The 17,284-nt window shown below is 40.8% G+C and overlaps 1 protein-coding gene across 6 annotated transcripts in view; it reads right to left on the bottom strand.

Annotated features, from left to right (window-relative positions):
- Positions 1-567: 567 nt before the first annotated feature.
- Positions 568-17,284, bottom strand: part of LOC128230547 (trithorax group protein osa-like) — a 60,557-nt gene continuing 43,840 nt past the window's right edge. For 4 of the 6 annotated variants that reach the window (XM_052942922.1, XM_052942927.1, XM_052942923.1 and 1 more), the window contains exons 22-43: positions 16,579-16,715; positions 16,070-16,099; positions 15,154-15,304; positions 14,695-14,946; positions 14,018-14,401; positions 12,625-12,768; positions 10,180-10,752; positions 9,759-10,007; positions 9,449-9,520; positions 9,034-9,262; positions 7,646-7,849; positions 6,976-7,176; positions 6,490-6,686; positions 5,673-6,218; positions 5,044-5,157; positions 4,563-4,705; positions 4,041-4,218; positions 3,566-3,756; positions 3,190-3,367; positions 2,742-2,938; positions 2,256-2,474; positions 568-1,944 (exon numbers count right to left, since the gene is read on the bottom strand). In XM_052942922.1, coding sequence (XP_052798882.1) covers positions 988-1,944; positions 2,256-2,474; positions 2,742-2,938; positions 3,190-3,367; positions 3,566-3,756; positions 4,041-4,218; positions 4,563-4,705; positions 5,044-5,157; positions 5,673-6,218; positions 6,490-6,686; positions 6,976-7,176; positions 7,646-7,849; positions 9,034-9,262; positions 9,449-9,520; positions 9,759-10,007; positions 10,180-10,752; positions 12,625-12,768; positions 14,018-14,401; positions 14,695-14,946; positions 15,154-15,304; positions 16,070-16,099; positions 16,579-16,715 — 5,546 coding nt within the window. In that variant the 3' untranslated portion in view covers positions 568-987. The remainder of the gene's footprint in view (positions 1,945-2,255; positions 2,475-2,741; positions 2,939-3,189; positions 3,368-3,565; positions 3,757-4,040; positions 4,219-4,562; positions 4,706-5,043; positions 5,158-5,672; positions 6,219-6,489; positions 6,687-6,975; positions 7,177-7,645; positions 7,850-9,033; positions 9,263-9,448; positions 9,521-9,758; positions 10,008-10,179; positions 10,753-12,624; positions 12,769-14,017; positions 14,402-14,694; positions 14,947-15,153; positions 15,305-16,069; positions 16,100-16,578; positions 16,716-17,284) is intronic. The other 2 variants (XM_052942924.1, XM_052942926.1) reach the window with 2 other exon arrangements.

The following is a 17,284-nucleotide window of genomic DNA, read 5'->3' as shown; positions in this document are numbered from 1 at the left end:
TATATGTCTATGTTGCATTTCCATCATGAAGAATTTTGACTGCTTTGGATTCCAAGGCCTTTGCAGCAATGGACTTCTTTTTCAAATTATGACTTTTTCCTTGGGATGAATCAATTAGTTTCACTTGCTTTCAACATCTAGAAAAAAACATGTCAGTTTGAAAAGTTCTTTCATTTAATTCGAAAAAATATTCACAAAGAATGAAATTACTTTTTTTTTTTTTCAAATCGAATAATTGATCAAACCGAGACTGTCTCTGCTACAATGTTGTGCCAGATGATTGCATAAGGTTTTATTTAGAATTTGTCAACAATCAAACAATAGATGTTTATATTCAATATATTTATGTTTATGTTCTGTCGGGCACTAAGTTCTCCACTTTAGCGTCAGAAAGTTGTTAAGAAGTGTTCATAGGTCTAATGCAACTATTACTGTATTTCGTTAATCGTAAATATTAACCAATACATAGGTCAAAATAGAGTGACTAACTGTGCATGAATCACAGCAACACAACTTGAACACTGAAATGTCCCTTTTCCACTAAAGAAGTACAGAGAGTAAAGTCTATCCAGTTTAGCCATTTATTGAAACAAACTGTCTTGTTTATACATGATTTTAGCAAAAATGTTTCTTAAAAATGAAAACAACTTGAGCACAATTTCCCACCTTAACATTCTTCAATCAAAGAAATACAAAACAGTATCAAATAAAATGTATTGTGCAAGAACTGGATATTTTGTCCACAATATTGATGCACCACTACAAAACAACAAAAGCAGATCAGTACTTTTTTTATGGACTTTTCACCTCATTAAATAAGATCCAAACCTACTGCTTTTACATTTGAGTGTTTGAGATTACACGATATTTTACTGTTATCCAGAAGCAGCTACTGAGTATCACTAATACCAATGGCATGATAATGATGAAAAAATAAGCACACATACTGAAGCACAATGATTAAAACATCCACAATCAGTTCCCCCCTCAGGATTGTTCATCATCTGAAAGAGTCTCATACTGAGATGAGAGCAGGGGTTGTGGTTCCTGCTCCCTTGACTCTGTCGCCACTTCTCCCTCCCTGCGGGAGTATTGCACATTGGAGGCTGTTCCAAGTCCTGGGCCCAATTCTGAGCTGGGCTGTGGGTATGAGCGTGGGCTTCGCGACCTGTGACCCTGCCGCCCAGAGCTAAACTCTGAGGAGCAGTGAGGACTGCTGTCACTCTCCCTCGAGGACTTGGAGCCACGCCGATTGCCACTCTGGGAGGACACCTCAGTAGGTGCCGAGCTCTCCACACTGGCAGACTCATCCACCATCAGCCGGTCAGTGCTGTCAGCACTTGTCTGGGAAATATTTGAACTCTCATCAGCTTCAGATATTTTCCTCTTAGATACTGCCTGTTCTCCTCCGAACCTCTCAAAGCCTTGAGCCTCATTATCTTTGCCAACCCCACTATCTGCTATCTTCAGCTCTGAGTGAGCCACATCTTCAGAACTTTCCACATCCCCCTCCTTTCCCATGTCCCCACCTCCTGACATCCGGTTTTCAGAACTGTCCACTACACCACGTCTAGGACTCCTTGTACTGCTAGACAGCGCCATGTAACTACTTAGAGGCTTCCCAATGGCCTCATCATCAGGACTGTCAGGGAAGTCATACATTGACTTTGGGCCTTTCTTGTCTGATGATGATGCTCGTCCTCCCTCCTGTACAGAGGCAGATGGTGACAGTCTCTGGGCCTGTTTTAGGGCATCCCGGGACTGGGCAGGGCCAGGTTTAGGTGCCATTTCTTCCTGCTCTAGCCGTGACCTTGGCCTGGAGAACATGCGTCCTTTCCTCTGCTGGTGTTGAGAGGAGTGCACCTGCTCCCGGGAATCTCCTGCTGAGGAAACCGGGGACTGGGACCCAGGCTTCAGGTAACTGCCCTCTCTTGGCTCTTCCTCCTGGAATAGAATTGAAGCACAGCTTTATAAAATTTGTACACATCCTTGCCTTTAAATCATTAAACAATATTACTGGTATATATTATTTTGCAAAAAATACCTGAGAAATATTTCATTCATATGTGTACATGTGTTCATATTCAAAGTGTTCATTTAACCTTTTCATATCATTTTTCCAAATCTAGAAAACCCTTTCCAGATTTCTTATTGATAACGATTAAGATTTATTACAATTAAAGTAAAGATACAACTGCTTCTATATGTGTATCTCTGTGTCTGTGTATATATTCCTTTGGGGCGTGGACATATACCTGCTGGTCAGGGGATGGCTGGGAGGAGCTAGAGGGGGAAACAGAGGCCATCTCTCCCTGCCGTCCCACACCCAGGGCCCCTCCCCCTTCCATGGAGGTGCTCACCACAGGACCCCCGGATCGGGGCTTGGGCTCCTTGCCCCCAATAGACATTTGGGAGGAGACAGGGGATTGAGTCCGGGATTTGGCAGACGGGTGGCTGGACTGGGCCATCATGGGCTGAAAATGGCAGGCAGGATTATAATTTATAACAGCATATATATACCTCTACTTATCAACTATCAATAGAAGAAAGGTGCTTTATGCTGTTCAATCAAATTAATTGAAGATAATAGAGTGTCTGCATTGTAATGTTATATTCACTTTTTGTAACCGACATTCCAAGAATTACAATATATCTTAAGAAGCACTAGTACCAACTCCCTTTTTGCTGAAGATAAGCACAACTCAAATTTGAGGGTAAAGATACATAAACAGATGACTCACATGAGAGTGTGGACTTCTGCCTGGCCCAGGTGTTGTATCCATAGGCGAGGGGGCAGAGGGCTGTGGGGGTTGGAGACCCTGGGAGGGAGTACTGTCCTCCTTCAACGACTGTGTGATCTTCTGCACATACCCCAGTGACGAGACTTCTCCTTCCTTCCTACCAATCACACCCATACTGCTGCTGCTGTCAGCCTTGCCTACATAGGTAAAAACAGCAACATGTAAATAATGAACACCAAAAGTGTAAGTAATCATTAAAAGGTAATCCAAGTGATTGGAACAGGATTGCATCAACACAATACTAATTGGGTAGATAAAAAGTTTTAATTGTAGAGCATAGCAACACCTATTCAACTGGTAAAATGTTTAGTATAATGTACATGAACAATACATTAAGCTATTAAAATCTTTCCTTTCTAGTGATACATAACAGTTTGATGAAACCCACCTGGTGGAGATGTTGGGTGTGCAGGGACGGCAGGTGAGTGAGACTGGTCAGGCTTCATCATGCGGGTCCAGTCCCCTTCCTGGGGCCAGGGTCGGGCCCCGGGCTCATCTCCACCCGATTGGGACACACCCAGACCCCCCTCATACTGATGTCCACTGCTGCTTGCCTGCTCACTATCCTATAACAAGCACGAAACCAGATCTATAAAAATCATTGAAATTGGATTCATTTTACCATACATGCAATCCTCATACAAAATCAATTTATTAACTTGATAATCACAGAAAATAAATACTTCTTTGGCCATTGAAGGGCTAAATAGCAATGGCCAGTACACTTGTAGATGATAACCTGATAGATATACTGAACATTGTACCTGTCTCCATTTGAACTTCTTGTGACCATGAAAGGTGGGTGGGGTTTTGTTCTGCTCTGATTGGCTAGTTGGTATGGCGGGGGAGGGGCTTGGCCAGGCCTGGTTGGAAATATCGGAGGTGGAGGTCTGGATTGTCCCAGATGTGCTTGACACCACACTGGTGGATGTCGGGGCTGAAGACTTGGTTGAATCTGAAGATTATATGATAGCTGTATGGGACTTGATACATTATCAACTGTCTGGTATTTAACTACTAAGAAGCATAAACTGTCAATGTTTTATGAAAATATTCCTCAATAACGTAAAGTTTCAAAGAAAGTTGTTCTAATAACTTAAAATGTACATATTGACTGATGAATTTCAGCTATTCAATATCCAAAATTTGTATAATTCAATAGCATAGCCTATTATATATCATAAATCAATAAAACCATTGATGGAATCACAACCCATTTTATGTGTAAAGCTCACCCACCAGGTTGTATGGATCCATTGATCTGTGCGAGGAAAGACTTGCCCCCGGGGGCACTGGGTGGGGGGTCACTTTGGCGCTCGTAGTCCTTAAGGATAATGTTATGTATTGCGTCCCCCAAGGTAAGCTGTTTGTTCTCCCCGCCCCCTCCTCCAAGCACACCACCACGCCCACCAGGGTCCTGTGGGGGAAAATATAAAGACTTAAATACCATGAATACTAATGGTAGTAGTAATAAAATAAATACCAGTTATGAACTAGCATTGTATTTTGAATACAAATATAACAGGAATACTGGTAAATATTTGAATTCTGTTTTTTAGTCAGTAACTCAATGGAGTCTACTCTTATTAATAATTAGAGAAAAAGATCACAAATTATTTTTATTTGAATTCCCTTTGGTATGCTGATAACTAAACAAGCACAGTACCAAATGTTTTGGAAATTATAATAAGTCTTTCTAATGAAACTAAATTATCAATATGATTTAAAGGCCTATCCAATGCCAACTTCCAGCTAACTCACCTGTCGGCCACTGCTGCCCTGTGATCCCCGACTGCCGGGGCGGGATGGGGGTTGGCTGTCAGTGTCAGACTTTGCCCGGGGTGAATACATGTTTCCATCTGCCCCTGTAGGAGGCACTGGAGATGGCATCCATCGCTTTTTGCCTGAGGAAGATTACAAATATCAATATTTAACATACATATCTACTTTTTTCAAGGACCTTACTTTAGCAGTACCTAATCTTATTCCCAGTTAGGTTCCTAAATATAATAAAGAAGTAAACTGTTGAAAATAATTCCTACTCATTGTGATGCTTGTTATGAAAATGGAAGTTTACTTTTTTGAAAAAAGGTGACAATTAGTTTCTTTCTGCTTTTTTGAAGTAAGTAAACTGCAGTGTTACAATATCCTGGGTCCATAGGTCAGATCACAAGTACAGATATATCATATGTTATAACCCTATGTATTATTATTATTATTATTGTATGAAAATATTTATTACCTGCCATCTGTGCTGGAGGTGACTTGCTCTCCTGTTGTCCCTTCTGTCCCTGGTATGGCTGGCCTAAACCTTGACCCTGAACTCCCATAGCCTGCCCCAGCATCCCAGGCTGACCTGAGTCAAGACAAAACTTGATGAAAAAGTCCACGATGACAGTCCTCCCTTACCTACCCCGTGCCTAGTGCCCACATTATTTTGGAACCATTTGAAAGGGTTTTGTGTGAAAATAGAAAATGTAGACATTTTAGATGAAATATTTTTATCATTTAATTTACACATAAGTAATCAGCCATCAGGTACATTTACAATATAGCAACATTATATGGAGTCAAAAAGCGTCAACATATAATATTAAGGTTAATGGAGCTAGCTTATTTCTGGGAAGGATTCCATAAAATTCACAACAAGGTCTTTCTTCAGAAAAAATCTGATACTGACTATGCAAGCACTTCCTATGCATATCTGAATAGGTTGTGGTTATCATTAATGTCTTATCAGAGCAAGATTTCAGGCAGGAAATTTCCTCTCATCATTGATTTCCTTAAAAACCATGCTCAAGATACATATTACACCAACCAATAACAATTTCTGCATTCATATGTTACATCAGTTATTCTCTAGTACCCTACCTTGCTGAGGGTATGTTGGCTGTGTGGGCTGGCCAGGCCGGTACGGCTGTGGGGAGGGTACTGGTGTCTGCTGGGACAGCCCTGGTTTGATATCTTGTTTCATGGCTGGCTTGCCCTGACTGCTCGTAGTTGTTGATGGTGTCTGGTCATCTGAAGACTGGTTTATCTGGTGGACGATTATAGCATCTATCAGGTTGGCGGCAGTAAGGCTGCGATTTTTGCTGTTTGGGTCCTGTGATTTCTGTGCAGAGCGGCTTGGGTGCGAGTCTTGGGCAAATGCCTGCAGAAGTTCAGCTGGTTCCTTCATCTGTGGGGAGACTTTATCATCCCTACCACCTCGCATCTTGTTTAGCATTGCCACCTCTTGCTGTTGCTGCTGATGTTGCTGCTGATGTTGCTGTTGATGTTGCTGCTGTTGATGTTGCTGCTGCTGCTGTTGTTGTCTCTGCTGCTGCTGCTGTTGTTGTTGTTGCTGCTGCTGTTGTTGATGCTGCATTTTGATTCTCTGTTCTTCAGCTGCCCGTCGGCCTTGTTCAAACTGCTCCTCTGTTGTATCAAAACAAATATTTATGTTTTCACTGTTGAGTATCATGACATGAAATAAAGCTCAATGAGTGTATTTCTTTCAATGCTGATTAATTCATTATGAGAATGCAGATATCCAATATATTCTGAATGTATTAAGTTGACTGTAAAATTAATTGGCCACCAAACTGAATAAAAATCACGGAGGCCTGTGTCAGGTTCAAGATAACACTGAATATTGGCCCTTAATTTCATATCACACTGAACAGTAATGCTCTTTCTCTACACATACTTGCAGCCTTGATGGCCATCTGGCTGCGCTCGTTAGGATGCACGTCTCGCTCGTACTGCTGCCTCTGGTAGTCCAGGTGCATGGCAGGGGAGCGCCTGTGGTCACCTGTCTGGTTGGGAATCAGCATGTAGCCCTCCTGGGGTCCCACACGTGGGGAGTGGTGGGCACCCGAACTATCCGGGGGTACACCTCGGTACCTGGGTTGTAGATGGTTACATGGTGAAAAAATGCATGGTTTTCATAACTCAGTTTATATCTTCAAAAATAACTGAAGAACTTGAATGTACCATCATTGTAAGCATTCTAAACTATATAAATATACAAGGAATTGAAATTACAAAAAATGCACCAATACTTGGATGCGACACCAAAGGAGATCTAAAAATCGGCACCTTATGTCTTGGTCATATTATGAAACTTAAGAAAAGTGGCCTTGGTAGCATCATAACATTCAAGAAAAGTGACTGAAACATTTCATATAATAACCTCTCTTCAGAGCGAGACTCTGTGATAACAGACTGTCGGCCGGTTCCCTGTGTAATGCTGGGCCTGCTGGCATACTGTACACCAGGTTCCATGTGGGGGCTATGATGGGGCCCTGGGCTGGGGTGACCTGTCATCATCCACTGGGGCCCACCACCAGGCTTGTCATCACGGGGAGAGGGCTGACTTGGGCGTGGTGATACCCTAGGGGAGAAATTATTGTTGCTGAAATTGATTTTTCTAAAAAACGGAAAACATGCATTTTTTTGGTTTGATACGTTGTCTTTTCTACGCATGAAAACTGATTCTATGTGCTTATAGTGACCACTACTTTTCTTTGTCATTTAATTTCAACATAAACCCTGCAGCAATTAAACTTGTCTGGGTTTTTTTTTCTTTAGTGAACAAAGGGACAAAGCTAGCCAAAGACTTCTCTGGCAACATGTCAATACAGTTTATGAGCTATAGCAAAGGCTTAAGTTTTTTCAGCGCAGACAATTACATAAAGACTATCATAATACCCAGACTTTTTTCTTCAAAAAGCAGGCAAGCTAAATTTCTTCATTGTTGAATGAACATTTACACTTGAAGTTAACTAATTTTCCTCAATGATTCCTGCAACATTGCCTACTATTCAGTATATTCCATTCTGTCTGCTACATTTCGCCCCTACCTAGATGAGGCTGGTGACTGAGCCTGTCCTTGTGTCATGTACATTGCCACTCCAGTGACAGGAATGGGGTATCCAGACCGGGGGTCAATCACAAATCCCTTTTGTGTGGGACCAGGACCCGGGCCATGGTCGGGGGCCCGTGGGCTTACACTCTGGTCACGGGGGTCACCTCGACCATCCTTGTCTGTTGGGGACGACTGGTGTCTAGTTAAGTGAAAGAAAAGTAATAAAAAATTGCCAAAATTATTATTGAAGTCTACTTGTTAAATCTATCCATAAGTTTTTGTCTTAAAGATGCACTCTTACTCCAAAATAACCAATACCACAATAAATACAATGAATTTAATTTAATAAAAAAATGGTTCTTATGAAGTATACTGTGTTTAATGTGAAAGAAAGGTGCATAACACGATATTTCTACTTTATGAGACAATAGTTGATCACTGTAAAACTTTTAGGACCCACCAGTCAATTAATAATTGAGCTATATTTTCAGCTATTAAATACATGGTTTCAATCTTGATATCAGTAATATGCATTTTTACTAAGTAGTGAAAAGTTAATCACTCAAAAATGTATGTTTGTTCTACATGTATATGTATTGATTTTAAAAACAAGTATCACTTTAAATCATAAATATATAAATTCCAATGTTTTGTTTATGTTTCGCTGTTGGCAGCTCCCAATGTAGTCGAACAAAATTTAATACCATAATCATTATCCTTGATATCAAAATCAAAGGGGTCATCTACTGGTGATGATCAACAATCTTACTATCTCTGAGGATCTTAGGATCAGGTGTCTTAAACATTTAAAGCATAAAACCATTTTCTCTAAAAGTTCCTTATGATCTTTGACAACTGACCTCAAAATCAAAAGGAATCATCTACTGCTTATGAAAAATGTGCACACCAACTATTGGTCAGAGATCCTTTATCTAGTTAAGGTCACCATAACCTTGACCCTTGAACTACTAACTCCAAAATCAATAGGAGTCATCTGCTGATCATGACCAATGTGCACAAACAGTTTATGAACTCTACAACAAATCATTCACAAGTTATTAATTGGACAGCAATTTTCAAATATATGTCATCACAACCTTGACCTTTGACCTACTGACACAAACTCAAAAGGGATCATCCATTGACACAAAGTTTGACAACAAGTCCTTTACAAATAATCAATCAAAAACTGTTCTAATAAAGATTATTGATCAACATAAAAGTGTGATGCAGCTGCTGCCATTGTACTAAAGAAATCCCGCTGTTGACCATGCTTCAAAGGTGACAAAAAGCTCCTCATACAATGGGAGCAAATATGTTTTTACAGCTATACATTTACTACAGAACATGTACCTTTACTTTAGATTCCAAACAAATGAATACCTCATTTGGTTCCTGGCAATCATGAAGTCATTCTGTAGTGTCTGTTTACTGGAGTAGTCCCCCGGGCGGGGACTGTTGTGGTCTGGTGGGTAGGGGAACTGGGCTCCAGGAGGGTAGCCCTGGTGGTGCCTCATCTGTTCCACCGCCCGGGGGTCATACATGTTTGGGTGCGGAGGAGCCACACCCCGCATCTGGGCCTGCTCCATCATCCGAATATCGTACTGACCACCTGAATAGCAAATCAAATTATTTAGAAACCTATAGACTGCAAAGTTAAGACATTAAACAAAAAAGCAGTTTAACTGTGAGGAATTGATTAACATTATTTATTCAATTATTCGGAGGACTGTATCTTCTTTTTTAGATGGAAGAAGGTTGACTTGCAGAATTAATTGTCATTTACAAAAATAACAACCTGTTCCCCTAGGAGTATCCCTGACTGGGGTGCCCTGGGTAATGGAGCCTCGAGCGGCCTGCATCCGCACTCCTGCACACAAAACACAGGTCGTTTAAACATATGATTTTCATAGTTATTCATTTCTTTTACCATTCATCTTAATATCATGTTTAAAATCCATACATAATATAATTTGCTTTCATATTCACTTAAAAGGTTATTCAAGTATATATAACAGTTATCTGGTATTTTCTAAAATAGATTTATTCATTAAACATTCATGCACAATAGCTGTTCATATGGTTAACAATTGTCCAAGTGTTCCTACCAGGTTGAGGCCCTCCAGGGACCCCTCCTGGGTGAGGTCCACCTGGGACCCCTCCTGGGTGAGGCCCTCCAGGAGCCCCTCCGGGGTGAGGGCCGACAGGAGTCCCATGTGTGATTGATCCTGAAGGTGGGGATTTGCGCGAGTTTGTGCTGTTGATGAGGGGAGGGGGTGGGGGAATTCCGGGCTTGCTGTGCCGGGCTGGGTCAACTCCATGGGGGCTGTACGGGGAGCTAGAGGGGGGTAGACCTGCTGGAAGAATCAAGAAAATTATGTCAAGTATTTTGTCAAGTTGATAAAGAGCAAACTGACATTTTGAACAGAAAGGTTCAGATAAATCATTTATTGGTAAACATCAAGTAAGCATTAACTCAGTATTTTTTGCTTTCAAATACAACATAAGTCAAGCTATTTGCATACTTACATCTAACATTTGGAGAGAGATTCTGCCTGTTATCAGTGTAGAGTCCTGGTGACTTGTCCATACCCTCTGGCCTTCCTTTCATCATTTCAGGCTGCATAGAGAATGGTGACCGGCGCTGGTGGGAGTGAGCTGGGGGTGGGTTCACCATGGCATGAACTCCCCGCTGTTTAGGGTCATCAGGTTGACCTCTGAAGGGTTCAGGAGCCCTGTGGGGGTCAAAGTCTCGTGGGTCTCCCTTGTATCCCTGAGTGACCTTGTCCAAGCTCTCAGGTTGCCTCATGGTGTGTGTGGAGAGGTCAATGCCTCCCTGTGGGGTGGAACCAGGCCTCATGTCCCTAAGTTCACCTCTCATCTCCCTAATGTCCCTAAGTTCACCTCTCATCTCCTGAATGTCCCTAGGGTCCCCTCTGATGTCCCTGGGATCACGCCCTGGCAGGGGGTAAGGTGAACCTCGGCGGTCAGGGAAACCCTGTGACCTTAGTTCCTTGCTGCGTTGGTCCATAGCTCTCATGTCATGAGGGGCCAAGCCTCCTACTGCTGGCTGGCTATTTGGTCTGCTGTACTCTGTAGACCCTAAAGTACACAATGCAATTTCAGTGTCAGTATTTCTGGCACATTTAACATATTGCTATTCCGCATGTCTTATAATAGAACGTAACTTAGCTTTTAAAATAGCTTTAAAATAGCCAATGAAATCAGAAACAAGAGGCACATCAGTGCCTGTGCTCCACTGGCCAAAAGGTTCAAGCAAAGACCACCTAACGAACATTTTCGTCAAGTTTCATAGAAATACAATCATCAATTTTTGAGGAGAAGTTATTTAATTTTTTATTTTACTTTAATAGCTCTGGCTGCCATGTTGTGCAGTGGACCGAAATGATTTGGGCAATTTGAGTAAAGGAGCACCAAACAAACATTTCTGTCAAGTTTTATCGAAAAGAGGTCATCGGTTTCGACGACAAGTCGTATAAAGTTTTTTTTATTTTTTAGCTCTGGCAGCCATGGTGTGCAGTGGACTGGAACCATTTAACAAATTTTGGTTAATGACCACCCAAGGAACATTTCTGTCAAGTTTCATCAAAATCTGATCATCGGTTTCTGAGGAGAAGTGGTGTAAAGGTTTTTCCTATTTTTAGCTCTGGCTGCCATGTTGTGCAGCGGAACGGAACCATTTGGGCAATTTTGGTTAAAGGGCATCCCGATGAACATTTATGTAAAGTTTCATCAAAATCTGATAATCGGTTTCTGAGAAGATGTAGTTTAACGTTTTTTTCTATTCTTAGCTCTGGTGCCCATGTTGTGCAGCAGACCAGAACTGTTTGGGCTATTTTGGTTAAGGACTACCCAAGTAACATTTCTGTCAAGTTTCATTGCAATACGATCATCGGTTTCTGAGGAGAAGTCGTTTAAAGGTTTTTCTATTTTTACCTCTGGGGGCCATCTTGTGCAGTGGACCGAAACCATTGAAGCAAATTTGATAAAGGACCATCCAAGGAACATTTCTGTTAAGTTTCATCAAAATCTGATCATCGGTTTCTGAGAAGATGTTCTTTAAAGGTTTTTCTATTTTTTTGCCCTGGCAGCCATGTTGTGCAGCGGACCGGAACCATTTGAGCAATTTTGGTTAAGGACCACCCAAGGAACAATTCTGTCAAGTTTCATCAAAATCTGCCTATCCGTTTCAGAGGAGATGTCGTTTAAAGATTTTGCTATTTTTAGCTGTGGCGGCCATATTGTGCAATGGACCAGAACCATTTGAGCAATTTTAATAAAGGACCACCCAAGGAACATTACTGTTAAGTTTCATCAAAATCTGATCATTGGTTTCTGAGAAGATGTTCTTTAAAGGTTTTTCTATTTTTTTACCCTGGCAGCCATGTTGTGCAGCGGACCGGAACCATTTGAGCAATTTTGGTTAAGGACCACCCAAGGAACAATTCTGTCAAGTTTCATCAAAATCTGCCTATCCGTTTCAGAGGAGATGTCGTTTAAAGATTTTGCTATTTTTAGCTGTGGCGGCCATATTGTGCAATGGACCAGAACCATTTGAGCAATTTTAATAAAGGACCACCCAAGGAACATTACTGTCAAGTTTCATCAAAATCTGCCGAACCGTTTCAGAGGAGATGTCGTTTAAAGATTTTGCTATTTTTAGCTCTGGCGGCCATATTGTGCAATGGACCGGAACCATTTGAGCAATTTTGGTAAAGGACCACCAAAGGAACATTCCTGTGAAGTTTTGTCAAAATCCGCTTATCAGTTTCAGAGGAGATGTCGTTTAAAGTAAAAGTTTACGCACGCACGCACGCACGCACGCACGCACTCACGACGGACAATCTGTGACGACATAAGCTCCATGGCCTTCGGCCAGTGGAGCTAAAAAACACAACAGAAAGTGTACTTACACATGCACATTACTGGGAGTGTATCACACATGTATCTTACCTGGCCTTTCCCTAGAGGACTGGGATCTCTCTGCTCCAGCATCCTTGCTCAAGTTCCGCTCTATGGCAGAGTGGATTAGATCTCGCACACAGGTGGCTGATTGGCGCTGCTGTGGAGGGGTGCTCACTCGAGATGGGTCAATACCTGACATATGGAAAATGTAAGGTATTTGTTTTTCTTTGACTATATCAGATGAGTTTATGTAAAAAAACAAGAGGCATATGAGGACTGTACTGGCATGGGTCTTGTGGTCAATTTCATCTAGAGCATGTATGTATGGGAAACATACTTAAAAAACACTTGGAATGTTTTGTGTTTGGGTTATTTGAAAACAGAAAATGAAGAATGCCGATTAGTTGGATGAACTATTTCAGTTGTTCACATCCAAAGCATGTACATACTAGTAACTGCACACATTCAATTTGAACCGTATGATTTAAAGGGACTCATTCTTGTTTTAGGACAGAAATAAAATTTCCCAGAAACACCTATTTTATCATTATTTTACTCTATGATACCAAAATTGCAGAAAAACCAACACAATTTAGGTATACAAAATAATTTTTGGGGTTTTAGTGGGGTGTGAACCATACAATGGTTAAGTCAAGATAAAAAAGAAGGAAACCAACGCTTTATGACAATTGTCTCCTTTTGAATACTTTGAGAAGGCTACACAATTTCAAAGGCCATAATACACTCACACATGAGCGGATCTGGCTGGTTTTCAAGGAACAGAGTGCTGTGGATATCAAGTTGCTGTATATGTTTGATCGAGATACAATAACAAGAGGGCCATGATGGCCCTAAATAATTAACCTGCGCAAAAGTTTTAAACCTTTGTTACCAGTAGACAAAGTGACACACCAAATATCTTAGCTCTAAGCCTTTTGGTTTCAGGCAAGAAGATTTCCTTTACATGTTTATGAAACACAGATGACCAATTTTGAACCCAGGGTCATACTTTAAACAATCAATCGTAGAGGACCATTAGACAATGCTTCACACCAAATATCTAAGCTTCAATATATAAGTATTTACGAAACTTGTGACCCTTGGGACAGGGCCAGTTTTGACCCATAATATATATATATATTATTGTATATCTAGCATATAACCAATGACAAAGTTGGTTTTAATGACCTCAATGTCAAAAGCAAGACAACAGTAGCAAATCATGAAAATCTGGGATAAACGCGTGAACACGGAATAGACAGGCATTTAAACATGATGAAGACAAGAAAAGGACTCAACATTTCTGATGTAAAACTGACCAGTTTGAAATAATTGGCTGATGATAAACCATGGAAAACTTTTTCTTTTTTTTGTGAATGGTGCATTTCCCAAGACAGTAATCAAACAGGTTTACTAATCCCTAATGAGTCATATAGCTTACCGAAAGGAATGGATCCAATATGTGGTGACAGAGCCCTGTGAGAGATCGATCCTGGCTCAGATAGGGCACTTAATGGCCTTTTAGGCTGTACACCATTATCCCTTCCGAACATCTGTGGGTAGGGCTTCAGGCTACCCTGCCCTGACATGTCAGCTGGCTGACCCTGGTTTATCTCCCTCACAATGGGCACCTCATGGCTTGGGGGCTGGGACCCTGGCCGCTGTGGTAGCAGGCCCTGACCTCCAGGGCTTGCACTTGACCCCGGGTGAGGGGAGTAACTCTGGCCTGACTGGTTCGGGCTTTGGGAAGGGCTGAATGCTTGCCTGGGTGAAAAACCAATCCCTGCTGCTCCCATTCTGGCCAGCTGGGATACTCCTGGTACTTCTTGAAGGTACACACAAAAAATCATTAGTATAATCAGACCTGAGTATGTACATCCAAGATAATATACTAGCAAAACTATAAAACAGAATAATTTTACATAGATATAAATATATGGCCCATAGGCATTATCATTGAATGGCACCGGGCAGCCATTTATTGGACCAATTAATACATATATGTTTTCTATTTTGTTTTTTGCTGGACTATCAAAACTAAAATGTTTACAAAACCCCTACAGGGGCATAATAATACTGAAACAAACAGCATTTTAACTTGTACTACACATTTCTTACCAGGCCTTGCAGGGGGCAGGGCAGTGGGGTTGATACTGCCTGGGTAGAGTGTCTGCTGGGTTGCAGGCTTAAGAGTCCCCATGTCTGCCCGCAACATGCCACCCAGAGTGAGCCCCTGGCTAGGTCCTTCACTGGGCCCGGAGGAGCTTGTATCTGCTGGCTTTTTGGCTCCAGTACTGGTAGGAGGCAGCAATGGGCCCCTGCTTGTTGTGGTCACCAGGCTGGAGTCAGGCTTCTGGTCCTTGCCCAAGTCTGAGAGACAATGATATATGTATAACAGCATTTGTTGAAATATACAGCAAAATGTTTTTAAACAAGTAAAATCTTACTTTCCTTGATACCCAATACACTTCATTTGCAACTTTAAAAGAGTCAAATAGTTATTTCATGAATTTCTTGTTTGCATAAAAAAATGTGAAAATCGGAATTAGAATATTCCTAATATGAAAGTGTACACACCCCTGTCATCACCAAGACGAGGGCTGGGGGCGCTGGTAGTACTGTCTGTGTCCCGTGCCTCCTCATTGTCTGAGATGTTCTGTTCCCCGTCGGACGGTGCTGTCACCGTGGACGCGATACTCTCACATATGGACACCGTCCTCTTGTCCTCCTGTGAGGGAAACAGGCCAGTGTGCAGATGGTTAGATGTACAGAGCATTGCATTGTGAATTTATTGTAAAACAATGAGTTACAGAACTATAAGGCACTCACTGTCATTGCATCATGGAACTAAAAATTAAGTTTACCAAGGAGAACAGCATTCTATCACACTTCCCTGTTTGTTTCGAGTGTACAACAACCATTACAAACTTATTATTTATTACACAAGCGTATTGTAACTTCACATTGACTTCATTTCACCATACTAATTAAATGGCAAAACATTATCACAAAATGAATAAAATATGGTGAGAAAAGAATCTTAAATGAGTTGCCATTTAATATAATTCTTTATGAAACTTGTTATGGAAAGCTTGTATTAAACAGTTTCAACAAGTTCTAAATTAAACAGTCAATACAAGGCAAAGAGTTAAAGATCTAATTCTGAGTATCAGAGAGCAATGATTTCACAATATCTTGGGTTTAACAGGATTCAAACTTTTTAACTGGTGACACAAACAGTTTGATTTCTTGAAATTATTTTCCATAGAATAGCAGTTCTAACTACTGACATATAACACTTAAGATGGACTAACTAAAACTTAAAATAGTTACTGCAACAGATGGCCGACACAAACATCCAAACTTACACCAAACTGCCTTAAGAGTGGACTTTTAACACAAAGCTTTACACAACATTGGCAAAACTGCTATGCAATATTATAAAAGCAGCTATTGTGATTATCTACATTCCATACATGAACCTAAAACTTACTTTAACTTTTGTCAAAGATTTGTCCTTTAGCTGTTGAAATGAAAAGAAAACCCTATCAATTAGATAAACGAATATAAAATATATAGCAATATACCGCTGCTTCTTGATGGGTTCCATAATTAGGAGACGTGGCCACTGATAGAACTCAGTCAAGATGATACTCCCAGTATGGTAAGGTTTGGATAAGACATGCTTTAATTAAAAAGTGGACAATACAAGTGGTATTTTTTCAATAATTCAAGGACTATAACTCTAGACGGAATATTGTGAACGGGTTGTTGATAGAGCTCAGTTGATGTGCCATGCCAGGAGACATTGAGGCAAGTTTGGTAAGGATTGCATATGAAATGTTAGAGGGCGGACATTCAAGTGTAACACAACTTGAATGATGATGGACAACATGACCTGCAAACGAAATGAAAAATCACATCAAAATGCTATGAATGACATTAAATTGGGACTGGTAAAACCTGAACGAGAGAAGATCTATGGCTAGAGTTTGCACTTACCTTTTCTTTTTCTGGCTGTATGTTATCTAGGTTGTGGTTTTTCTTGTGTTCATTGTAAAAGTTGCGACACTGGGTCTCAGACTTTGAGCCCACGACATTCGCTATAGCTGCAAAGTCCCTCCCTTGCTCCCGCAATCCTAGCAATAAAGAATTGATCAGTTACGTTGTTTAAAACTCTAGAAAACTTGTCTGATTTTCAAAATTACCAACAGGTCAATACTAGATTCACACAAAAGCAAACTCTAGTCCAATTCTCTAAGTTTTTAATAGCTTGAGTGATGGAAATTACTACACATTGTGTACCAAGATTCATGAAAATAAATCAATTGATTTCCATGTTTTGGCCAACTGTTGATTAAGCATGAAACAAAAGACTACAATATCACTGACACTTAGACAATACCTCACAATGCCAACACTGCTGATCAAGTGATTATAATATTTCCCTTCAAATATTGAATATTGTGCATCATGGTTAAAGCTCAACACCAAATATTACAACAGGTTATCTTCGACTAGTAGCAAGTTATCACCCGATTAGGTTAACTTATGACTAACTGATAATGAGCTCACATCCACACTAGGTTATGCTCTACTGATAAAGCTCTCTCATCCACATAAGGTAATGATCTTCTGATAGTGAGCTCCCAACAAAACAAGGTTATGATTTTCTGACAGTGAGCTCCCAACAAAACAAGGTTATGAT

This window comes from Mya arenaria, chromosome 4 (genome assembly GCF_026914265.1).
Source record: "Mya arenaria isolate MELC-2E11 chromosome 4, ASM2691426v1".
In the NCBI taxonomy this organism is placed as follows: domain Eukaryota; kingdom Metazoa; phylum Mollusca; class Bivalvia; order Myida; family Myidae; genus Mya; species Mya arenaria.
This window is presented reverse-complemented; position numbering and strand designations above follow the sequence as displayed.